At 36.4% G+C, this 27308-nt stretch overlaps 2 protein-coding genes across 2 annotated transcripts in view; both read left to right on the top strand.

Moving 5' to 3' along the window:
• The first annotated feature begins 464 nt into the window (after positions 1 to 464).
• Positions 465 to 9463, top strand: LOC146136629 (cationic amino acid transporter 4-like). The gene is made up of 10 exons (XM_083395371.1): positions 465 to 692; positions 1555 to 1731; positions 2737 to 2881; positions 4224 to 4435; positions 5563 to 5728; positions 6226 to 6523; positions 6953 to 7119; positions 7481 to 7934; positions 8312 to 8420; positions 8756 to 9463. Exons 1-10 carry the CDS (start codon positions 617 to 619, stop codon positions 8803 to 8805), a joined length of 1854 nt encoding a protein of 617 aa, XP_083251497.1. The 5' UTR covers positions 465 to 616; the 3' UTR covers positions 8806 to 9463.
• Positions 9464 to 15845: 6382 nt separating this feature from the next.
• The window catches only part of LOC146136628 (uncharacterized), a 31795-nt gene continuing 20332 nt past the window's right edge, over positions 15846 to 27308 (top strand). Inside the window, exons 1-2 of the mRNA XM_083395533.1 lie at positions 15846 to 16053; positions 23818 to 23934. Coding sequence (XP_083251659.1) covers positions 15956 to 16053; positions 23818 to 23934 — 215 coding nt within the window. The 5' untranslated portion in view covers positions 15846 to 15955. The remainder of the gene's footprint in view (positions 16054 to 23817; positions 23935 to 27308) is intronic.

Genomic DNA, 27308 nt, shown 5'->3' with positions numbered 1-27308 from the left:
TGTTGTGATGTAGTTTATCTTGAGTTGCTAGTATCGATTTAAAGTTATATAGTGGTATATACAAAGAGACTTTTTCACCATTGCGGTCTTGGTGAAACAGGTCATAATGAGTAGTGCTACTGCCTACAATGCTATCTTCTTCATCACGTCACATTTTACCATGTTTTCAGGCATTTTTTGTTCAGCTGGTAACGCTCATTTATTTGGTGGCAACCCAAACATTTTTCGAAAAAAGATAAGTGCTCCACCCTTTACTCTTTAATTCCTTCATGTCGATTTAGAGTAGGTAGTCTACAATTCAAGAGTCTCCTGGTGTGCTATCCTAATTGTTATGTTAATAGAGGTTCATTGCAATAAACAAGCTATAAGAAGGTTTGTTACTTATTTGTACCGAATCCCATGAATGTGCTGCAATAATTCCGTTTTTTTTTTAAACCTTAACCTGTTAAACATTCTATAGTGCCAATTCCTCAACAGTTGCGGCTGAAAGCTTTTTGTAAGGCATATTAATTTCTGTTGTTGGAAGTCGTGCAAATTTCTGGGGATCTGAACAGGGCCTAGAAAAGGGCATAGCACTGCTTCTTCTTCAATTTCTGGAATAATATCAGCAGCAAATATGGCGAGTATGTGCAAGAAATTTGGCTCAAATTTATTAAGGAAAAAGGCGGTATCGTCTGATATGATGAGAAGCGGTAAGTGAACGTCTAAAGTGATATTTAGAAGTTATATAATTGCTCTTATTATTTTCTCTTTCGCCTCTTTTTAAGGCAATCAAATGGGTTTCTGTATTATGTCCTAAACCAGTGGCCGGCAAACTTTTTTGTCGAGGCCCAAAGTACTCTTTTCAGAGCTATTGAAGGTCCACTACGTAAAACCACTACGAAAACAGTGGCGGATTAAGGATATTTGGTTTTAATATTAAATATTTCACGGCGCCTTGATGCTTCAAAACACCACCATGTCATAATGTAAAACATAATATAAAAGAAGAATATACGCGCGAAGAACGAAAAATTTTTCGCTTACATGTAGTTAAAGTTGGATAAAAATATAGTTTTACAGGCTCTCAGGTCACATTTGGAACGTGGGCCTTTCCAATCTGAGCCAATTTAAAAATGATTTACCACACCAACTTTTAAAATAAAGTGCAATAAATGTACGGCTATTACGCGGCCCACAACTACGTGATAAGATAAAACTATTCAAAAGTAACTCGCGGCCCACTAAATTTGGCTCTGCGCCCCATAGTTTGCCGAACACTGTCCTAAATCAATCGTTTTTTTACGAGTAGGTTGCTACTTGCTTGGCTGACAAAAAGGTTGTTACAAAGAATGCACATATTTTCCTTTGGTAACCAATTGAAGTCATTTCTGCTACATATGCTAAACTTGGTTCTATCCTGTAACATTTTTAAAAGCTTATATTTCCTGACTAGTAATTTCACGGGGTTAGAAATTATACATAAACATATGACCACTGTAAGAAAATTCTTGTGTTTTGTAGTTTGTAGTTTATGTTAAAAATACCTAACTAGAGAGCTCTATGTGTTTACAGACCTGAAGAAATGCTTGGGCCTAGCCGATCTTACGTTCTTATCGATTGGCAGTATGATAGGCTCGGGCCTGTACGTACTAACTGGTACTATTGTCCACAACGTGGCCGGACCTTCTACTGTAATTAGCTACGTCTTGGCTGCTTTTGCGTCGGCCCTTTCAGCGGTTTGCTACGCAGGTAAACCCCACCTTCGGTTATCTATAGAAACGACTGCCCGTAGTGAAAATAAGATGCAATTTTGTTAAACTATAGTTGTATTTTTAGTGCTACCAACTCACGTGTATGTTAATTTGCGCTGTAAAACGATAAATTTGATTAAATGACCTGCTTAACAATATCGTAAGTCTTAACTTCATTAAACAGCTGCATTTTAAGCACACACTATAAATCCCGTTCACAGTTGAGGCCCATAGATAAAATAATCTGTAAACCACTCTTTGCTCAAATTGGCCAATATTGGCAGTTATACCGGGCAAACATGATTAGTAAAAGCAGTCTTCAAATTGAAATTTAAAGGTAAACCTTTCCCTTGGATGTTGTTTTTTTCTATTGTTTTTTTTTTATATATTGGAGTACAGTACTGAAATAACTAGTCGGAAAGCGATACGCCTAACCGTTATGTATGATGGTGATGTTGGAATCAACACAAAGTGTCAGCGATCGTTATCTATTTCGCAAAAGTATAGTGATTATAGTTATTTAACCTGTCACTTGGTGGTTGATTTGATGCTGCTGCAACCGAGTTCCGTATGGCTAGGTAACAATTGAAATACCGCCTTTGTTATTACATCTGACGCCCATTGATAATAGTCATTTGTGGGTGGAAACAGACTATTTATTATTTTCCAATTTCGTGGGAACTATAGCCTGGATCGGTTTGAAATAGCATACCTTGTTTGTTTACGACGCCTAATCGTAGTATGAACATGAGATTGAATAGAGGTATATTTTGAGGTACCTTCATCAGCAGTTATATTCCACACATATATAATATAGCGTTTTGCTTTTATTTCTCTAACGTCAAATATTAGCGCTTCATACCTTAAAAAGTTTACTTCACTTTTTTAAAAGAAGTTACATGGCGCATAAAACTCGGCGCCGGTTTTATTAACCATAAGGTTTTTCACGACACCTTGTCCACGCGTTTTTTATCAGAAAATGTACAGTTTTATTGTTCGACAGAGTTTGCGGCAAGAATTCCCGTCACCGGCTCGGCCTACCAGTTCACCTACATCAGTGTGGGGGAGATTTGGGCGTTTCTGATTGGCTGGAACGTGGCACTGGAGCACGCGGTAACGGTGTCGGCAGTTTCGAGAGCATGGAGCGGGTGGGTTTGATTTACGGGGCTTAAATGACCTACACTCGTTAATCCAAGGACCGGAGCGTTAACCCAATCTTTAAATACCTCCATCTGTCCTTTTGAGAGGGAAAGCACCGTGCCTATTGAAATAAAACAATAAACGAAGGGATAAAATTCCTGTGGTAAAAATACTGGTTAAGATAAAAAGGTTCAAACGTTTTGTATTCACATGTTTCATATGGGGCTGAAATGCCTTACTTTAGCGCTTCTGTTTAAAAACTTTAATGTTTAAAACATGCTGCAAAAAAAAGAAAGTTTTTCAGCAGTGCTAAGCAAAACAAATTCGAATGCATTGATAGCGTTTATTTTGCTGACAGTATCATGATTTCGACACATTTTCCCGCTTTTAAAAACTTTCTTAAAACTATACACCATCGAGTGGAATGTTTTATAGTCATTTAGTTTTAAAACGATTACCATTCAGCATCAGCCTCTTTGCAAATCAACGAGGTGACTCAATGCGCCTAATTTTAATTGCATGTGTGCTCTAACGTGGGTGAATATAGGGAAAGTAGCTCTTGTGTCACTGTGGGTAACGTGCTCTGCGGTTTCCGGTGCGTGCTGCGCTGGTATGGTAGAAGCATGCACAAAAAGCAATATCTGCAATCATTTGCAGTGTGATTTATCTGTTCCTGTGGCTTAAATGACGCCTTGCCTTTTCGAGGCACGCCTACAAATACATGTACTAGTTTCGTTGAAACAGAAAAACAAGCTACTTCTTTACACAAAATCGCTAATTATATCAAGAAACCTTCCACCTTTTAACTTTCCATACTAAAAAGGCAGTTGTTGCTCCTCAGTTAGCGTGTTTGACTTTACACGAGAACAGCCGAATTCGACGTACGTTTCACTTTCAACTACCATTACGAATGGGTTTAGCCCTGAGTGAAGTAAGACGATTTCAAAATGTTTAAATTTAAATGTCTTTATCTGTACGTCTACATATTTGTATTCACCCGTCAACTTGCTATATATCATTTAAAACAGTGCTTCCCAACCTTTTTCAGTTCGCAACCCACTTTTAATGCAAGTTTTATTGAGCGACCAACAACGAGATATGATCAAACGAATGAAAAACAAATTAAAAAGAAAAGAAACAATGCATACACATGCAATTTACTATTATTGCGAAACTTAACATTTAGAAATGCTTTGCGGCCCACCAATGTGTCGCGACCCACTGGTTGGAAAGCACTGCTTTAAACACACCAGTGTGCGTTGTGGCCTTAGCTGTGCATTCATGCAACCAACGTTAAGTATAACATTTAAACAAATTGAATTGTCTATCGTATACGTCTTCTTGTTATAGTTACTTGGACGGGCTTCTTGGCCATCCGATAAGGAACTTCTTTGTGAGTTGTTGTGCGATGGACGCCCTCCTGGTGGCCAAGTACCCTGACTTTGTCGCTGTGGCGGTAGTGGCTGTTTTAACCGTCGTCGTCGCCTCGGGAGTCAAGCTCTCGTCAAAGTTTAACTTGATATTTGCGCTGCTCAATATCACAGTCGTGCTCTTTATTTTTGGTGAGTTTTACAAGATTTGTTGTGACCCAGGAAAGGGGTGGGGAAGTTCGAAGCGATGCGACTGCTTCTCGGGATACAGAAAACACAAGTCCAAACATTTTTACTGTGTATATGAACTTAAAGACACCTAACATTGTATTGTACAGGCTTCAAGCAAATCGTTTAAAAAATAAAATATTTTTGCTACACTTTTAAAACATTTGATAGGCCTACCCAAAATATCAATGTCAGCATGGACATGACTTAGGACAATACCATTAATATTTAGCTGGGTTATCTCGTATTGTATTATTGCAGTAGTTTTCAAACTCTTTCTCGTGACGCCTTCGGGAAAGTTTGTTAAAATTGCAACGCACCCGGCGAAAGGAATTTCAAAATTTTGATTTTTAATTGTTTTCGTAGAGAAATCGCTTAAGACAAAAACAAAAAACGCAACTATACAGGGCAAGAAGTTAACAACATTTTATAACAAAAATAGTCCGCAATCGTTAAATAATGGAACTGCATTAACTTATGATAAAACTGACATTTGGTTAGAAGCTCATAAATTACCAGAATGGCGCAATGCATTCTGTGAGAAGTTTGACGCAAGACTTGTTTGTGTTTTGCTGTTTTCCGGATGTGACGATTGCGCCACCCGCCCTCAAATGTGGCCTCAATGAAAGGACAAGATAGAACAGCAACACTACTCAGATGACATAACCTAAACTTCTGAGGGACCGATAAGCATTGTATTTCATACAACCGCTCAATACGAGCAAGATGTGACTTGATCTATATATTTTTTTATCAAATTTAAAGGCGTCTTGCCAAATGTTTTTTTAATATTTTTTTGTAACAAATCTGTTCTTATTATACCTAAAAATGATATATGCTAGAATTGTTATCACTTGGAAACTAATCATTTAACCAGAGGACTTTTCAACGAAACGTTTAAGATAACTTGGACTACCAGTATATTTGTTATCGTGACTATACAACAAACTTTTCCCACATTTTTTTCTTAAAAGGGCTACGTGTGTAACGTTCGTTCATAATTGCTTCATTTTCCACATTCTATCACAACCAGAGCCGTCCATTGTAATGAAAAATATGATAGTTGACAACTAATCCACCAATGTGCTCAGTTACGGGAATGTACCTGGCTCGAATTGAGAACTGGACAGAGGTTAAAGGTGGATTTTTCCCCTTTGGCTTCACGGGTACGATCAGTGGCGCCTCCACCCTTATATTCTCCTACGTTGGTTACGAAGTAGTTGCTTCTGCCAATGAAGAGGCCATCAATCCCAAACGGTTGGTATACACTTTTCCTTGCTTCGCGCTACTAAGATTATTTCTGGAGAATTAGTACTACTTTTTGACGAAAGTACTGAGTTATGAAATACTAGAATAGGGGCGATTTAAAGTGTTATTTGTTTAACAAGTGGGTGGAAATAATCATATAAATTGTTGACAACCAAAATTAAAGTTAAACGTAGACTGATAACAATTACGTCCCATGTTTTATAATAGATGCTTGAATTACTTCTCAGTCACATTAACTGAAGACGATACAAGCTCGTATCGAAACGTCTTAATAAAGATGATGTCGATCTACTCGACCTTTTTGACTTCGTAATTCATTATCAAAATTAAAGTACACTATATGCGCAAATTAAACCGAAGATAAATTTTAATTTCAAACCCCAAGATTTAATGAAAGGTGCACGGGAAGTCGATTAGCTTTTTTGTGATAACGACTTCTTGATGGCGACGTATTCGGGATAGAACTAACTGTACACGTTTCGCAGCGACGTTCCACTTTCTCTCCTCATCTCTCTCTCCGCTGTCGTCATTGCCTACGTCAGTGCGTCGACGTCACTCACACTTATGGAGCCCTGGTACAATGTTTCGGTGACGGCGCCGTTTCCGTCAGCTTACGTAGGACGGAACTGGCAGTGGGCCCAATACGTAGTGTCCATCGGCGCCATGGCGGCCATGACCTCGGCCAACATGGCCACCATGATCACCGTGCCCCGGTATATTTACGCAATGGCGCGTGACGGACTTATATTAAGCGCTTTCGCGAAAGTCAACGAAAAGACCGGCGTAAGTCTGTTGTGTGGTTTTCAATTATTATTAAAGACTTTTTATTCGGGTTTATAATGTTTGAGTAAAATCCGTTTACCTCAAAAATAGCGCAACTGAAATTAAAATACGATGTTATTTAAATCCACCCTTATCTATACTTTTTTCACGAACACTTCTAAATGTCTGACTTACTTCAACGCATATTTAATATTTTCATTTTATGTAGGTACTTTACATCCAACATACATAACTTATATAAGGGGGAACATTCAAATCAAAAGTTTATTTTAAGTTTTAAGGCCTAAAATTTTAGAGGTCCAACTTTCTATATCTTGGGACTGATAATTTTTGTTTTTAAATCATGAATAAATTAATATCGGTCAGTAAGGCACCACAACGTTTGCAAGAGCACCCGGCATTCTGGCATAGTTGTGTAATGTTTTACAGGTGCCGGTTATAGCCACTGTGGTCAGCGGATTGTTCTGCATGTTGCTGGCTGCGATCTTTAGTCTTTCGACTCTGGTCGAGTTTATTTCGATCGGGCAGCTACTCGCTTGCACCTTTGTTGCGATTTGCGTCATCAAACTCAGATACGGTCCCAACGACATCACCAGGTGACTGGGTGTCTGAAATACCTTTGCTCTCACAATAGCCATAGCCTACTCTGTGATGTTCGTCGATGTCAACAGCCGAAATTTGAAATGTTTAGTATGGTATTGTTTCCGAGGAGCTCTTTTCAACAAAGTACGCACTATTCACCGTTTAGTATAATGTTAAAAAAACAACAAAACAGAACCCGTGTGATATACATCGAAGAATGACTAGACCAACACAACTGTGTGAATAGGTTAACCAAAACCGGATAAACAGATCGTACATCAACCTAACTTTAAAATAGGTGATGAACAAATTTATTGCACAAACATCACCATGGGTTTAACACATAAACTCATATGTTATATTTAACTTTTACAGGTACGAAGCCTTTGAAGAGGACGACGTTGACGAAAGTCTCGACACAGTTAAGGCAAGAGAAGCTAATGGAACACCAGCTGCATCTAGGGCCACGGAAGAGACGAGCTTCGGTGCTTCCAACAATATTATTGCCGAGCGAAAGGCGGTTTACAGCCAAGATTCTGACTCGGTGGTCGAGAACGTTTGCGGGACGATAAAGACGACCGTTTTGGCGTCTAGCTTTGGACGTTTGTTCGGCTGGACGCAGAGCTACCAGCCCGGAACTCTTCCGTTCGCGTCGCTTTTGATATCTATCGCTTTCGCTACAGCTGCCTCAGCACTCTTGCTCTTCGGGCATCGCTATATTGCCGAGGCCTGGTTTCTGGTCGCCTTAATAACTATGACGGGAATCGCCTTTGCAAGCTTGCTTTTTATTACGGCTTTTAAGCAAGACAACGCCATACGGACGTTCAAGGTAATTAAAGCTGCTTCTCAAATTAACTTAGCACAGACCGAATACGCTTTTCAAGCACTTGTTGTGCGCTGGCGGAACGGTACACTTGTACTTGTGCCTAACAGTTTACAATAATACTGCATGACAGATTTTGTGTTTATTTTACTTGGTGTTAAAATGCCGTTAAAAGTCTATTACAATCCAAGAGTGCTGTTTAATGTAACGGGCAGAATTACGGTCCTAGTTTAATAGCCTAATTAATGAGGTGAACTATATGACCCCAAAACAAAAAACAAAAAACTGTATTAAAGACAACTATGACGTTCAAAAATGCCGCATGGGGATCGTTGTAAAAATGCATTTCATGCACTGTCTTAAATAGTGTTGATGTTACTCAGGTACCCGCGGTGCCGTTCATTCCTTATATGAGCATTTTGATTAACGTCATCCTTATTCTGAAACTGCAACCCCTCACGTGGCTGCGACTAGCTGTCTGGATGGCCGTCGGTAAGACAACCAAAATACTTCAAAGTTTGGTAAACAAAGAAATCTCTTGAACAAAGGCAATATAATTTAACGTTTTATATAATATTTTTTAGTTGCCAGTTAGGTAGTTTCGCTGACTTTTTATTAGTATAAATGGTCTTCAAAACTTATTTTGGTGATTTTTTTGTAACAACACAGTAATATTGTAGTTTACATTTCGATTAGCCTGTTGCATTAACGTCTGACAGCAAATCATATTGTCTATTTGACATCGGTTTATGCATTGGTGTAATGTGGCGCCGAAAATGCTATTTTGCCTTTGTTTTGGTTAATTACTTAATTATTTACTTTTTCAGGAATGCTAATATACTGCGTTTATGGGTATCGCCACAGCAAGCAGAGGTGATGACCGTGAATCACCAGAATGCGTTCATTATAAAGTTGACTGGCCTACCACTTCACGATGGCATAGCGGAAAACATATCCTCTACCCAATTTCGTGTTTATTGTAAAACCAGATTTTGGACTCATAGTCCATCACATGAGTCAATGCGCGTCGGGTGGTTTAACGAAGTATGTCGCTGCTTATATTTGGCTTAACTGTCAAATTCGTATCACAAATTGTGGTGTATGATTTGATTTCCTCACATAAGCTGGCAAAACAAATGCAAGAGAGTCTTCGTCAAGTAACTTAAATAGTTTTATGTTTTTGCATTTATGCCATACGTTTACACAATGCAAAGCCTTACCCTACCTATTGCAAAATGCGTGGTAACTATTATATAGAAGGCCAATAATTCATTAATTTAAAAATAATTTATATCTTATACCATCGGGACATTATTTACCCTATGACTTTATTTGATTAGAAAAAAATAATTAAATTAATTTTAAACATTTTTAATTTTAAATGTTTCGGTAAAATTGCCTTTTTAAACTTAATAAAATTATTTGCTTTAACTTCAAGGGTTTTACAAGTGTCAAAAACGTGACTTCTATAGTGTTATACATTTCTCTTAATGATAGCAATTAGTTAAACTTTATTAATTACATTTCATCGTAGTTTTTTTTTGTTTTAAATGCATTATTTTGTTTTGTTAAGCTTTGTTTATGCGTGATGTGTGCTGTGATATATTTCACTTCCTGTGCAATGATATATTCTGCACTTTATGTAGCCGACGATGACATATACTAGTAAAGAGCGTTTGTAATAAACGTTATTTATTAGGAAATCATAGTAGAAGTTATTTGATTATGCGTGGCCTTAAAATACAAACACATCTTGTCTCTTTCTTAATGTAAGAACAGATATTTTTCTAATGGGTAATGAAAAACACTAAAACTCAATCTCTATTATTTACGCACAAAAAAATATTTCATATGTTTGTAATTGTTTGTCGACCGGTTGGCTGTCTTCTGGCGTTCTGTTCGTTGCAGGAGAGGCGGGGAAAACCCTACGTGGCAAAACGTATCAAGAGTTAAAAAGAAAATTAGTTTGCGCCACACAACATAAGAGCCACAATAGAAAAAAATACGATCAAGACTTGGCCACGTTATTACCACCTCGAGGGCTACTTTTTCCCATGTACAACTCACCAGAAACAGCTCTGCTTCGAAAGTCTGGCGCGCTAAAATAAACCGGAAAAAAATTTTCATCGCTGACGATTATCCCACCAAGCGGACTACTCCCAAATGCTGTGTTAGCCGACGCTACGACTGACCTAATTGCTGTTAATGATACGCTAGCAGACCGTTGGTTAAATTAGGTTGTGGTATTATATAGTATTGTAGATCGGTTTAATTATGTTCCCTATTAAATTTAAGGGGATATAAAAAGAGATATAAGAATAGTCTTTAAAAGAGACTATTACACTACAAAATGACAAAGAAAATCTTATTTAATTTATTTTGTGTTGTTTCATGATCATTCTAATTGCCCCTTTATCAATTGATTGCTATGTGTAATTCTATTTTCTTTTCTGAATTTAATTCGACATGTGTATAAAAAACACTTAAACGGGCTACAGCTGGCCGTCATAAAATGGTGTAGGGGCCGCATCAAAGAAATAATTTTAATAACAGAAATACGCGAAGCGCAATGTGATATAAAAGTAGGGTTAAGTATACTTGGTAACATAGCATGAAAACTATATACGTAACAATTTCACCTTCGGTTCGTTTGTTGTTGACATCTTTTCTTGATTTATGGTACTTGAATTGTTAAACAATAAAATAATCGTTTTTTGAACCCTGGTCTAATTGTTACAAATGTCAAATTACAGAAAAAATGTATTGCTATTAAGCGTGGTAATAAATGCTTGCATTTATCTGCTAGCCAGATGCCGTCATCAAATGATCTGGCTCTCGAGCGACAGGTAGCGGACCCCTACTATAAAGATATATTGTCAGCTCAAAAAAATGCTGTTTACTTTCGAACGAACGTACTACCAAGGTTCTATTATTGACATCATGCATAATACATAAACAAACCGAACTTTTTTTGAAATTGAACTAATAAACGAATCTTTTCTCACATAATTTAAGGCGTAGCTGAGTCAACCACGTATTGTGCATTATTGATGCAGTGATTTTCAACTTGTAGGTATATTCGGCATGCAGTTTATTACAGCTTTCTATTTGATTATCGCATCCTGGATACCCTGTGGTAAGCCACTTAGCATTGTAAAGAATACATTTTACACGTGGCAAATAATGTAATGAATATAGGCATTATATGTTGCTTGAAGAGAACAAGACATTTTTTTATAGGATTGTGTACAACATGTTTGCATTGTGAGAACGCAACAAGCTCTACAGAATGCGAATCTTCTGGATACCTGACACAGTGTGGCGATACAGAAGTAAATAAATTTTAAATAAATTGTTCAAAAGTAGATTAATGTTTGCAATATAATGATGAAAAAGCGCCCTACTTCTTGCGTCCATCGATTAAACAGGTTTGCTCGACTGAAGTTCGCAGATATCATACTGATATACGAATGTGGAAAACCTGCAAACAAAGAAAGGCTTGCGAAAATCAACGTTTTCAGGTGATCAACTCTTACAAGTGCTTTTGACTTTTTGATATAGTTTTAACAAAAATAAAGAGTTAATATAACCTTGAAAGAAAAGCGTTTTTTAAGAATTGGGAAAAAAGACCTTACGCCTGTAACAACGATCAAATCACATCTCACTGTTGGTGCTGTTGTGACAACGATTCGTGTAATGTCAACGAGTCATGTGAAGGTATGTTATTTCTTCTGAAAATGCAGATTTATGCGAGTCTCCAAGTTTGAAACAACATTGGAAAATGTCCTTATAATAGGTTACGGTCTTGGTTCAATGTAGAAACACCGGGAAAATTCAAACGATTTGCACAACCTTTTACACCAAGTTTAAACGTAATACGGATTTATAGGTTGATTTATTCGTTTTTAATTCGATGGCTTATTGGGTCAAAAGGACAAGGTACAAGTTTAAAGTTTTAATTTTTCTCCCGTTCCACGCTTAATACAATACACACGCAAAATAGAAAGGTAAATAACGTTACCGGATTTGGGGGAAGGATCAGCCGTGAACCACAAGTGGTTATACAAAGAAACCGACCCTTAATTATTTTAAGTTACTTCCAACCAATGTCCGACGCCGGCACTTCATATGGATCATGGGTATGTGACTTGCACCAATGCTAACTACTTGGGTTCGTTATGTACCTATCAATGCAACGAGACTGGCTACGAAGAGTTGCCTTACAACAAGCGAAATCGTCTATGTCTTGGAGATGGAAAATGGAGTGATTCGAAACCTTGCTGTTCCAGTAAGTACATCAAACGAACGTACATAAAAAGGAAAACAATCATGGATATTCGTATGTGAAATATTTTTATGCTGTGAAATATACTTTTCTTGTATTGTTCACAATTGATTTGCAGAGCCTTGTCCACCTTTTGTACCGTTAGACACCATCGTCCTTGTTCACTACAACAGCGAGGACAGCGCCGCTAAACGGAATTCTGTGTTTATTCCCATGATTAGGTAAGTTTAAATACGCTTTAAATGTGTAAATAAATGCATGCAATAAAATGCAGTTAAAAAATATTACATCGTAAGTTCCATTTTTACCAATTTATTATTGTTAATTATTATATGTAATTTAGTGTTTGAATTTTTATAGTATATTTGCACTCAATTGTCAGCATTTCATTTAACGCTATTAAATAAAGTTAAAGAAAGTATAAACGCTTGGTTACCCCCTCGTATTTGGCGATAAAATAAAAGGCACAGTGAATTTCTATCTTTTGTTTATCGATAATTCGTTTTTGACATAACAAATTAAAAACATTTTATTTCACTTATCAGAAACTTAATCCACAGCGAAGATTATTATCAAGAATTTGCGGTTTACTATAACGAGAAAGCTTACAAGATAATTTCACCGAAAGAGACTGTCAGGACGGGATTTCAGACATCAAGTAAAATATTTTTATTACGTAAATGCTTATTCGCAATCGTTAACGTTTATTTTTTTTTCTTAAAGCAAATTAAGCCCATAAGCAAATTAGCAATCAATTTAAATCTGTACGGAAAACAGGAGTAGTTTTGTTAACCCTTTTTACTACAGTATAACATAAACGTAAAACTAAAAAAACACTACCCTTAAAAATCACATTTAATTGGCTGTTTCAACAAAGCATAAAAAACTAAAATAAACTTTTAATTTAATGGGCAGTAAATGTTTACTTCAATGTCATAAACACTTCAGTGTACGCAACTGCACGAGAATAAAGCTGTTGCATCAGTAATTAGGCTACCGATAAATTCAAACATGAGTTTGAAAAAATAAATTTAGTTTCCTTGAGGCGCACCTTGCAGAAAAAACGCTGACTTAATAATAAACAAAACGTGGAGATTTATTTTTAATTTTTAACTTTTCTACTAGGCCCTAGCAACTGTCTCTTAACTAAGTGTTTTGGCGTTTGTTTACGTAGATTTAGTGACACGACCTTCTAAGTATGTAACTGAGTAACACTTAACAATACCATTGTCTATATTTTAGTGAACAATACGGCCAACACTGGCGCATCGGTACGTTCGTGAAAATTTGCTCCATCACCTTCATCGCAGAAACACGCATAGTGACGTCATATATGTTGGGGTCGAAAAAGAATCGGATGATGACGTCAGAGAGATTGCGACTGATTTAAAAAAAGACGGAGTTACGGTTGGTTTGGATAAAACAATACTTAGAATTGTTCGAATGTGACATAAAGTGTCTTTAAAACAAATAAAAGTTACTGTGCTCACCGTTGATTTCATAAAAAATAGATCAAGCAGAAAACATTTATCGAGCTAATTATATTTTTTAATATTTACATGCACATACCCATAGATCGTAGTTTTTATAGTAATTTTGGTCCTGCTGCGGACACATGAAATGTAATTACTGAGCTAACGTGCTTTTATTGTTCGTATTTTAAATGGTGCAACTCTTCATTTACCCAAAATTTGGCGCAAATATATTTCTAGCTTCATACCAATAATAATATAATCTATATTTTATTCGTTTACCGTAGGACAACTTACTTACGGTTGACACTTCGATTAAAATATAATTCCACCGTCTCTATAACGACGAAAATATAAACAACAAGCCTTTTACAGATTTACTATGCTTTCTATGAAAACGACAAATACAACGTGAACATGGAAGAAGCAAGGGCAGTGGCGTCATGTGATTATCATATTTTCGTCGGAAAATTAAACCTTGACTTTTTTCAGAATGTGTTCAATAAAGTTATTGCCGAGGCTTGCAACATCCAATGCCCGAATGCGGAAGAATAAATGTTGCACCAAAGGGAAAAAATCTGTGTCATTTATTCAGAGAGGCACAAGGCCATGTACCTTGAAACTTTTTGCCATCTTTACTATGTAAATCGAACTTCTATCAATTTTTCATTGTTTTTGTCTATTTTAAGAGATAGATTTAGCCCAAAGGCGCGATACATACTTAGGCATGCTACGTTGTGTGACTAATAAACTCTATGAAAGGTAATTTCTGCTTAATTTGACTATCATATCATTATTTCGGCTATATATGAGAATCTCATTAATGTTTCGAATTCGGATTTTAGCTACGTTTTGTGCATGCATTCCTTTAATAACAAGTCTTTCGTATATAGATTAATTGATTAGATTTATAGCCCCACCAAAAAAAATCCTGTATCCGCCCCGTCACCATACGTTGCATTATTTCTGGATGCAATAATCGTGTTTTTATATTTAACAATACATATCAGCAGTTATTTAGGCCTGAGGTTGATGCCTCTCATCATTTTGTATTGAGTTAATCCATGGCACTTTAATACACTATTAGCGGCAAATAACATAAGGACAATCAGTAGTTTTTTGCTCGTATACAAAGCAGACTAGTCTAATAGGTTTTCCGGTAACCGCCTAAATACAAAAACACATATCACAAAATATCGTATTTCGATTTACTGAACGTTGGGCACCTGCAAAATGTACATTTAAGGTGAAACAACTACTTATGGCATAATTTTAACTTTGCTGCCATATACCTAATTAGTGCTTTCGAAAATTTTATTTAATGTTGAATTTTAACAATCTTTTTTTGCGTAAAATTAGTTTTTTTTATATTCGATTTCCACAATAATAGTTTCAGATCATCAGCTTTATAAAGCAGCTTTAGTAGCTAACACGGGAATGGTACAACATAACATGTAATAGTAACCTATAAACCAGGACAAAATTGTTTCATTACAAATAGATTACAAAATATTGCCATAATTTCAAGGATATTCATTCGCTGGGTATTATTGAGCAACGGCGGGTATATCGTCGGAAAGAAAATAAATGTGTATATAAAAATTGGTTGTAAAGCTCTTCAAACCTAGCGAACAAAATGTATATAAAACGTAGTCACTAGATGAGCTACAGAGTAACTAGACGTCTTGAGCCTTGAGCAATGCCCGGGCTTCCAGCGCGTTTTAGGAGGGCGCAAGTAATATGGGCAGACAGAACAGATTGTCTGTTGAAGCGGCGTCAGTCAAATTCAGTTCAAATCTTCAGTGGCCTTTTAAGACTGTCGCAGCATTGTCTTGTTTTTGCTGGTAAGCATGTAAGGCAAGCAGCGAATTCGTATTTTAACTCAAACCAAGCTGCATTTTAAAACAGATTTTGGTATATGCTGAGGTATTAAATATTTTGGCTCTGGTCTAGAATAATACAATAGCGAATACAAATAATTCAGCGTTCTGCAAATATATTTAATAACACTGTTAAGAAATTACCAAACAGCCCGACGAATTTAAAGCATCAGTTTAGAAGGCCACTCACTATGTTTAACGTAGTTCCATTAAAGGTGGTGTGTTGAAATTTTGCATGGTTTTAGCGTAGGACAAAAGAAGTATAGTTGTCGTATTATAGTTGTTTAAATGCCTGAAACGTGTAATTTTTGACTCCGTATTTCACTTATGCCTCTCTGAGCCAGTTTTCAAAATGAGGTGAATCGTCGGAATAACATCGGTAAAGCGGCAATGCCGGGCAACGACGTCAGGCAAAATCAAGCGAGAAAGCATTTATCGAGCGCGTGGGAGCCCAGGTTGGGATTGAATGGCCGTATCTACTATTACAGGTTCGTCAAACTGTAAGCTTGTTTGTTTTGATTTGAATTGGTTTCGTTGTATAGCTGTTTAGGGGCACAGTACACGACAATCAGAAAAAACGCGAATGACTCTCGTTAATTATTCTGTCGCTTTTTAATCACACGAAGTTTGTTATCAACTAAAAAAAGTTTAGAAACCAGAATGAAATCTTAAGAGTCAAAAAGATTAAGTTAAGCAATTGCAGGACGATGGTTTGTCCATTTGCTACTTTTTCGCTAGTCATTACTTTTAAATTTGCTTTTGGTTTATTATGACTTTCAGTGTTATAGTGTGCCCTATAGCGTAGGCTAGAACGTATATCAAGTTTCACAGTATACGGAACCACAACAATGTGCATACGGGAAATGCCATTGAAGCTCCTAAACAGTTGTGCATGAATACCTTAACGTTGAGTTTGTTAACCGTGAGGTACACCAAATATATTGGATTAGCACCGCATGCAATTACACCGAATTTAAATGGCGTTAATTTCGCCTTTGGTTTGCGATATAGTTAACAATGGTTTTGACATTTAATGAATTTTACATTGTTATAATTTCACAATTGGCAAGGTTTAACACTGCGACTGAGAGAATGCGGAGTTATTCAAAAATAATTAGAAAATTTTCCACTGATTGGCTTAGCCCAACCAAATATCGAACTGCAAATTGAGCTGTCAAAATGGATTAACTTTGTGATGTTTAAAATAAGTGACCTGTGGAAACTGGGCGAAAATCTAGTTTATAAATAATAAGGTATCTAGTCGACAGTAACATAACTGGAATGACATGGCTCAGTTATGACAAGGAATTCGAAAAACAATCGTTACCTGGACACCCTTTCCACGTTGAGGGCTTTCGACTTTCTCTCGTGTTTACATCGTTGAGTGGGTTGCGCCTGTTATAAGTCATCTCACTGTCTGTGAAGAACACTTGTCTGAAATCGAGCTCTCGTACTGTATTGCAGACTCTCTAAATAGTGGGAACGCGAAGTCGATGGCGCAGCGAAATTAAAAACATGACAATACATTTGTTTCAAAATTTGCTCGCTTACGCCAGTTGTTCCAACCTTTTTATTAACAGACAGCAATTTAAATAGACCGAAATCAGCATTAACATGCGACCCCAGTTTGTTTTCAAATAAGTAATACTGAACTAAATAACACGAACGATTAAAATTATGCTTAAATTATACGCAAGTCAAGAGAACTATGGCTATACACGTGTGTACCAAAATGCCATTGGTGTGACAGAGATAAACTGGCGAGAATTATTAGTAAATTAGTTTAAACCTCTTTGCAACTGCCCGATGGTTAATATCCTAGTCATAGCCCCCAAAGGATCCAAATTATGTTTATCGCTGTCGCCTGGATTTTTGTGCGTAGAACGACTGTTAGAGTTTTTACGGTAAAATATTTCGAGCTAAAGCCTTCATATGTGTTTGAACAAAAGCCGCATTCCTATATTAAAAGGTGATTGTGATACAAAATTATATGATGACGATTTACTGTCTTGAATCAGGGCTTTCGACACTATCGCAGATATGTTATTGATTTTCAGATATTTTAGTTTTTGTGTTTCGATATTAATTTTGTTTATATAGTATGATTTATTACAATTTTACTATTTTTTTATAGACCATAGCACAGTTTAAGAAATGCTCTACCACAAGTTTAACAAAATTTTGCTATTGCAAGTTACAGCGTATACAAGAAATGTTTAAGTAGTAAACTGGATAATTTGTACCTGATTAATATAATTATACGTTGAACTTGAAGGGTGTTACAAAACGAGCCAAAAATATTAACTCCATTGTAACAATTATGCAAATGGTTGGAATTCTATGAAGCTATTTCAATTAAAATGCATTGCATGGAGTGCTCTGCTATTGCTTTCCCGCTTTATTCGAACAAATTAATTTGTCCCTCGTGAACCGGCAACTAATCGATATTGTGGCGTTGACTTTCTTGTATGAAATTTGGCTTGCTGCAGGTTAAGGGGTGTACTGGTGTTTCTCGGGAACGAAATGAGTGCATTGACCTACTTAAACCAAAATAAATAAATAAATTTAACAAAAAAATTGTGTGAACGAATTAACAAATAAAACCTGCATTGCGTTACGTTAAATAACTATCTCTGTTCATAATCCTTTTTAAAAATGTATAAATAACTGTTGTATATTATTTTGAATTTAAAAAAATTACACATAAATTATTGGTTTGATGTATGAATATTTCGGGCATTTTATTACTGTGAAGTTAGCTTTTGAAAACTACTACCTGGAGTCTAACCCATTTTTTCTGTGCAAAAAATGCTCATAGCCAGACTTGTTTGTTGGCTCAACCTGCCAATTGTCTCTTGACCGAAGTGTAGTTATTTCTGCTTGAATACCAGCCGTTTAACTGCATTGAAAGTTAAACTGAACGCACTAAATTTACAAAGACGAATCGTTTTAGAACCTGTGTCCCTCAACTGGTTTCTGTTTACAGCAATCTTTAATAGGGCTAACAAAAATCCGTAAATGTTTGATATTTCCAATCAAATTTGTGTGATATTTTCAATCAAATTTTAAATCATTTGGAAAACGAATTATAAAAATAGCTTAGATTTGAGTACAAATATTTTGAATGTATAAGTGTCGTTTGACCAACAGTCTAGTACGCCAGCGTTGCTTTTGTTGAGTACATTATGTTTTTCATATATATTCTTAAGTTCGACATTCCCCGATCGACGTAAGATCCATAGCGCACCGTTGGTATAATAGAATTCGCAGTCCATATGCCGCCAGTACAGCATATACGCCTTGAATTAAAACTTGCAAGTGCATGAAATATTGATAGGCCTGTATTGACGCCCGCTTTCCTTGGAGCCCTTTTAATGACACCTGTTGCAATAACGCTTGTTAGGCTACTCTGTTCGAACTCATGTGTGACGTAACAATTGTTGTTTCTGGTGAAGTCGGTTACTATTTATCGATTGGACAGGACACATTATTCTTGTAGCGGACACAAAATTCGTCTTAAACGTGTTAAAATTAGACTTTTGGTACATCCTAAAACTCACTGTTGGTCGGGAAGTTCGACACAGCATTTCCTTTCTGTTGTATAGCGTGACTTTTGCGTTGTGTTGACAAAGTTGCGTGTTTCACGCTTGCGTACGTGCAACGCAAAATCCATCGGACCTCGACCTTTCAGTTAGCGAGCGATCAATGCGATTTTAATGCGCGTTGTGCTTTGGCTTTCATCGATTTAAGACGAGAAACGGTTCGTGGACAATAAACAACGCACAAAGCGCTAGCATGCTTCTCGCATTTCACGCTACCAGCACAGAACTATTGTTTTTGTCGCCTTTGATTGATCACATCAGCTGGGCAGTTGATTTTACATACAAATTAATTTCTGATGCTATTGGTACTCATATGACTTTGTGTTGATCCACCGCATAGAGCATTTCCGACTTGTGTTACCTCCGACTTTGTGGTTTACCGTCAAACCATAAATTAGCGTGCGAAAATTCTTCCTAAGGTCGAAATGTGGTCCGCTCCGCCGGATGAGTGCTACAGCGGTGACTTACATACCATTTTGGAAATAATATGGATTGCGTTTATATGTGCAATGTACCTAAAAAAGAAGTTTGACATCTTGGGATTAATTATAATGAAACTGATTTTTTAATACCCGTTTGTGCAAACAAAACGAAGAAATGTGAAAATATGTTATCTCACCGAAGCCGGGAATGGCTTCTCCGACCGGCAAAACTTATAACGATAGTTCGATTAGAAATGAGGCCTTGATAATAACAAATTGCAACCGGGTGTTATAGTCATTGATTCACTGTATTGTTGGGACACGCAACAAGAAGAACTTTTCAGATTCATTATTCAAATAATACCAAACCACGCAATGTTTCTAACATTATTTGTCTCTTAATTATTTATTTTTATTGTGGATTATTTATTTTTAATTATTTATTTTTATTGACCAATATTTTATGTTCTTTTTGGCCTTAAAAGCTGAACTTTTGTTTTGTATCACGTCTCAATTCTCTAAGAGTCTCAGCTGTTAACCAAGTATAAAACATCTTGCTTCTGCATACTGCAGAGAGTAGTAGAGCAAATCCAAATATTTGTTTCCTTTTATGCAAAGTTAAATTGTTATTTTTTTGTGACGCTAAAATTAAAAAAAAATGAAATTATAATTTTAAAGTACAGGTAGTAAAGTATATAAGCACGAATTGCATTTAAAAATAATCGAATTTTTGTTGAACTGCGCTCACAATATTTTTTTTATTAACCCACCTCCCATATCACCGGCTTTGTTGTTCTGCTTGTAATTACTTGTGTCGAACATTGTCATGCGTCAATAAATTACTGTTGGGAATTGGATTGTCAATAATTCGCCTTTGTTTGTGGCAAAATGCTAGGTTTCTCTGGAAAACTGCCTTAAAAGTGAACTAGTTATTCGACCGAGTAAAGTTTTGCGAAAAACAACCAGTAAGTTTCCTAGGCTGGTCGGTTATATACAACATGTGTTAGTTTTAATTTCTTCTGAATTTTGCATTGCTTAGTGCTAAACTTTAAATACAAAAATGGGTTTGGGAACGAAAGTTTAATGTTTTACTTTAAAACACGACGACCTAAGTGCGTTTGAAGAGACAATAGGTTGACCGACTGTACGTCCAATCGTCCATGGCTCGCAGCAGGGGTGACCTCATTACAGAATAGTCTGTCTTTTGTAAATCCCAATTGATTGCGCTGTAAAACGCCAACCCTTAATTTCGGGAAGAGAACGATGCGATTGATTTGGCTGTGTGTGGTTTAAATTGTGCGAAAATTAGGCGAGAAAGTCCCTGTTTATATCAGCATTCGTATCGTGTTAAAATCTCTTCGGATTTCCTTTATTTACTTGATTTTGGTTATTTTTTAACAAATTTTCAAAAAGAAGCGAATGTGCTTTTATTCAATGGCAAATTTATAACATATAAAGTTATAAACTATCTTCCTTTATAGCCAAATTGACACGCCCGGTTTAGCATTTTTATGGACTAAACAAGGTTTAAAATGCTATTCTGCACGTTATATTTACAAATTACAATCACTAACCTAAAAATACTTTGATCGATAGCCTCCGAAAGGTTGTCAATAATTTCCTAGTTATATCAATATTCCAAGATTGCATTCGTTAGCGGTTATTATGCTTCCTATACGCTCCGGTAAAAATTCAAAAATAAACAACTTTGCTTCGGTATGTTTCAGTGCGGATTATTTTTCTTAAATTGCCCTTCCGACAATTTACCTGGCAAGTAAAATGTTTTTATTTCGCCTTTCCTTTTGTTTAATTACAAACCGCCCTTTGTTATCCTTTCTAATTTGATTCCTCCATTGTTATCGCTTTGTTGGAATTAAATCGTCTCTAGAACTAAGATTATGTTTTAAGTACCACTAAAGTTGGAACAAATCATTTTAAAACCTTTTTCATCACACAAAGCTGTGAATTGTTTTCTTTAACCACCTGCAGACACTTTTTAAAATTTGCTTTGTTGAAATTAGCCCTGATCTACATGCATTTGTGTTTTGACCCCCTCCACGCTGGCATCAATCACTATTATTTTTGCGTGTTGGTATAAGCTCATAGTAGTTTGAGAAGCGCCAGAGATGATCCACTTTCTCGCATTGTGTGAGAAAGTCTTTAAAACCTCAAAACGCACCGGAGAGACTAAACAGAACACTTTTCGGTGTAAGATACCGCGGCACATACTGTTTAACTGCAATAGTTAAAACACGGAATATAAGTACTTTTGGGGAATAAAACCCTTACAAAAAATATAATTTGATGTAAAATTACCACTGGAAACTATTTCAGCTTGAAATTAATTTGAATAAAACGAGCAAGATTTTTTACAATTGGTTTTAGTGGATGTGTTTGAAGTTCTAGATGAGATTAAAATAAACTTCATGCAGTCCACAGCTGTAAGAAATGTTGTCTGAAGGTTTCGATTTCCGTTATACGCGCATTTCGAAGGGTAAAAAACGTTTTTACATTGTTCTTGCAAAGTGCTGTGTAAGTTGTGCTATAATGATTAGCCAGTGCGTGTCCTCGTAGAAACTAAAGTAAAAGCGATTTTAGCTATTGTTCCGAATTAGATCAGAGCTACAAGCGGCGGCACTTTAACTTGAAATAGACCAAGTAGTTCGTTAGCATTGATTGTGCGGTAATTTGAACGGCTACATTTGCAGAAAACAACTTGCAAACTGATTTTAAGTTATATGGCATCGGGTTTACCCTTAGTTTATTAAAGATGAGTTACTTGAGACTACAGTAAATTTTAGTAACTATGCCGGTGTTATTTTTTGCTGCAATTTGCAAATTTATTAAAAAAAAATCGAAAAAAAAATACATTCAAAAGTCGAAATATACTGCAGTTTATATATCGAACAAATATTTGCAATCAACGGATACATATGTTTAAGGCCGTTTTACCTTGCTACAGATGCGCATTAGTATGGTAATAACCTAAAGGCAGATGCACACAATTGGTTAAATACTCTCGAGACGCGATAATCCGTTTTTGAAATATGTCAAATGGTTAGCGAATGAGTTATTGAAAAACATGTTCTGACTAATTGCGTTGTTGCCAAGTACATAGACTTCGGGTTTCTCACAACATAAAAAAGCAATTTTAAATATACCCAATGTATAAGACACATAGTTTGTATAACGGTGCCACAGCAAAACCAATGTAATAATATTTATATACTGTACATAGGCGTTTTTGCCATAAGGTTAAAAGATGGTCAACAAACCTACCTTTATTATCAAGGTTTTAAAATGTATGAACTATATCGCCGATAATAATTTGTCTATACAACTAGCTTATAGTACTGTGCATAAGTTGTTTCTGCTTAATTACGTCGAAAACATGGTCAAACGTGTCAAATTAACTTTTGTATAGAAGAGCATCCTTTCATTAAAAAACAGAGTTTGTTGTATTTCACAATTAAGGGGCCTCATTAACGGCGTTGTCACTTCAAAATATAAGAAACATTTCGCAGGGAGCATTCAAAGGCACAAATCACACAACCACTTCCCTCCGAGTGACAAAATTGTCGCTTCCCCGAAGCACGCGATTTCAAAGTTTTCTGGGAATTATGTGGGACGCCAAGTAGGCGTTGACCCTACGGCGCCCCACGCTGTACGAAGTCACGGGAACAAAATTCGTGTTCCAGCAAACGCACTGCGACTTAAATTTTCTGGACCATTTTAATTGTCGCCTTAAAATCAGCTGCTTGCTTTTTACCTCGCTCTGTTTTGCGGTATTAAAAGTGACAGACAACCTGTGATAAAATGTTGTTTTTAGTCCCCGTGTATACGTGCTTTCAGGATAGACATCTATTTATGTAATAAAACTTGTGGACCAGTAGACAGTGTGTTCTCTCATGTGCATCACAGTCACACACGTTTCGCTGTCGCACAATTTTAATTTCCTGCCGTAAAATCCACCACCATAAAACTTAAGTTCATATGCAGATGTATAGATGCGTGTGACCGCTACGACAATGAAGCAAGACATAAAATTCAATGGCAGACATGCATTTGTAGTGTTGTGCTGGTTTTCATGCACTTTGCCTTCTACAGCATTATATGTAAAACTTGCTAGTCCTTATTAATTTTCTTTTACGACTGAGCTTCAGTTCAATTTTCTTTCAAAATGCTATATTTTAAGTTTTTCGTCTTAACATGACGTCTTGCTTTGCAGTCTTCATAGCCAAACAGTACAAATTCTTCCGCCGCCTGAGAGTTGGTCTTGCGCCTACAATTTACCTTACGGCTGGGAGATTGGACTGGATTACGCCGACAAGCCGTATTTCATCAAGTAAGTTTAGTGTGGATATAACTGTACATTGGACCACGTCTTGAAAACACTTTTAAATCATAAAAAATGGCAGCGTTTTCCTAAGGTTTATCAAAAGTTTGGTGTCTTCCAAACTGGTTTTGATGATTTTTCATTTCCTTAGTCTTAGTGTCTGATGCCATCAAAAATATTATTGCATTAATTTAAACACGAACCGCATGACTATAAAATGTGATATTGTGCTTTTGTTGCGGCAGTAATGTGTAATATTTACTGGGGAAATTATTGGTTAGCTCGAACATTTTAATTGTAGGGTCGGGCCTTCTACATGCGTTTACGCTTTTCGTTATGTCGTCAATGCCTTGAGTTAGTATTTCATGTTTAAGGTTTGGTGTTAGAGTGAAACCTGTTAACCTGTCTTTTGTGGCAAATTATTTATTCAAAATGTATTCAATTTTTTTTATAACGAATATTTTTGTTGAAATTGTTTTCCGACCCGTGAACAGCATAAATACTGTATACATAAAATACAAGTATTTTTGCAGAGTTTTTGGAACTTTTGGAACTTTTTAGTTTTTATGGAACTAAAAAGAATCCAGTGTTCGCTTTAACGAGGTTGGTTTCGCATGGTTTAGAAAGCCCCCACTAAAACATCCTAGAATCGTTCCAAAACCAATACATCGCAATGGTTCATTGGCAACCTTTGATCGTTGTGGTTCACCAAGCACGGCTTACTCTGGCGAAACGCAACCCTGGAGCCGAGATTGCCTAAATAGTTCGTTGACGTATCTGCAATATGTTTTCTAATAAATTCATGGTGATACTAGAGTGCGTTATATGACCGATAAGGTTGTCAAATACAAACTTACTTGTTATGAATAATATTTCACCCGGGGTCAACAAGATTGCAACAATACAGAAGTATATTGGACAATCATAGTTAAAAACGGCAATTTTGGGCCTGCTTTGTTTTCTGGGACAGTTCAACGGCTGCAGAGTTGCCATCGTTTTGTCGTTGTAGTTTTTCACCTCATTCAGGGTCATAAACAATAGACAAAATCTTAACGTCCAGCACTTTGAAATCTAGTTTTCAGAGTTAATTGCTGACTTAAGCCGTAGATCATTTAAAACTGTGTGGAGGGGAACCAAATTATTTTGCCCCAAAAATGCACAGTTTAGTACTGCGTTTGAATGATGCTACGTTTTACCTGAAGCGCGATTCCTAGACTCATTTCGTCACGTGCTTGCTTTGAGCGAGCAGCCAAGCGTTGTAAGGTGGCAGGCGAAGCATAGCGAGCGCACATGAGCGAACAATTGCCGCCTGCTTCTGTGCCCTTGTTGTCTCTCAGTGGAATTTTTCCGCCTGGGCAACCGCAAAACGACATAGCTGGAAATCAAAAGAAGCGGTTAATTTCCGAGTTTTGCAAAACATAAAACGAATCTACTTCTCCTGATATGCTTTTTCGTAGTTGCAAATACTGTAGGAGAAAAAGCATTTACCATTCACGCCAAAAAACTTAAACTATTAGGCCTGTTTCTGATCAATTCAAGGGTGTGACTTATCATATCTATCGTTTTACAAATTTTAATTTTTTTTTCATTTTTTTGGGGGGACGAATGACCAGATTTTAAAGTAATCCACAATAATGAGTTTGACTTGGGCTTGAGAATTCGGTTGAGTGATTTCCAAACATTGCCATCGTAATAAAATGTTAAAATAGATACGACTACCTAGACCGCATTTATATTGTTATATTAAAATTTGGTTTACCTTAAATTGTATAAGCAACTAACCTATTTGATACCTCATTTTTATTTTGGAAGTTTCGAGTGGCCTTTATTTAGTTTATGTAACTTGTAACTCATCACTGTGAAAGATGGGTGTATGAATAATTGGTTAAAAATAACTAAAATATAAAATTTATTTAAAATAATAAGTAACGCCCTAACTGCAGAAACTTAGACTAATAAAAATTGCGTCCCACCTTTTGTAAGACTTAAATTACCTCTCAGTCACATTAACTAAAGATCATACAAGCTCTTATCGAAACGTCTTAATCAAGATGATGTCGATATACTCGACCTGTTTGGCTTTGCAATTGAACCAGCGGTTCTCAACCAGTGGGCCATGGCTCACTGGTGGGCCATAACAACATTTGAAGTGGGCCACAGAGCAATTTAAAAAAAGCTAGATTTAGTTTCATTTGTGTCACTACATTTAATTTTACAGGAATATTGGCTTGGGGAGGAATTAAAAAGGAATGTAAACTTATTGTTCAGCCACAAGTATCTCATTATAGCACGGTTGACTGTTTTTAAATATGTTCCGTGGTGTTTTGTTCTGAACATATTTTACAGTTTTTTATTTGATAAAACTATTGGGCCACAGAATTTGTTTGCAACGTAAATGGGCCACGAAAGAAAATAGTTGAGAACCATTGGATTATCCCAAGCTACATTACAGATTCGTTTCTAGTTACCCAAAATAATTAAAATATATATTATTTCAGTCTAGTGTTGAACTGGCAATTATTTTACCTTGGGATACCACGATCGATAACATTTCTCTTGTTTGAATTTTATTAGCTGTACAACAGGGGTGATGTAAAGATTTTACATCAACATGGAAAAATACGGGTGTACTTGAACTGGCAGGCCAAATATGTGTATGCCGATTAAACCGTGGGTCAAACACATTTTAATTGACCATTACTGAAATGCTTTCAAGCACAAAGTCTATTCTCCGGTAGTTCATTAGTCGTTACTGATCGATGTTAGGATGTCATAAACCCTAGTTGAAAAAAATCGCCGACGCAGCCTACGTTAAAGAAATGCACAGTTTACCGACACCGTGGTTACACGGCTATATACTGTACTTTTTATTCAACTTATCGAACAGGATCAGTGCTCTTATTCCCTGTAGACTTGCTGGTAAAACTTGACAAATTAACAGTGCAACTAACATAATCGAATGTTCCTTAAAAGTATTCGTCACATTACGCTTTTAAGCCCGTTGTCCATATCACTGCCATTTATAAGAATTTTGTAAAAAAAAAGTGGCAAACCAGTTTTAATGTTGGCTTTAATAGTGAAAACAAAATTGACGAATTTTCGGAATTTCTTTCTATTAAATTGTGATTATAATTTGCGAAGATACACGAGAAGCACACTTTGATCTTGTAAGGTTAACCTGGATTAAACTGCTTTCCTTTCTGTCGCCCATATATAAGTTTAACTGCACAACAGCAAGTGTATTTGTCATTATGCGAGTGCTATTCTATGGCCGCAATGCACACGTCTGTATAAAATCCATGCAATGTGTAGCCCATTGTTTGCACTATCACAGGGCCCACAATTGTGTTCACTTATAAATTGACTGTTGTAACAGTTAAGTG

The sequence above is a fragment of the Ascidiella aspersa genome, chromosome 8, assembly GCF_963924565.1.
Source record: "Ascidiella aspersa chromosome 8, kaAscAspe10.2, whole genome shotgun sequence".
Lineage (NCBI taxonomy): Eukaryota > Metazoa > Chordata > Ascidiacea > Phlebobranchia > Ascidiidae > Ascidiella > Ascidiella aspersa.
This window is presented reverse-complemented; position numbering and strand designations above follow the sequence as displayed.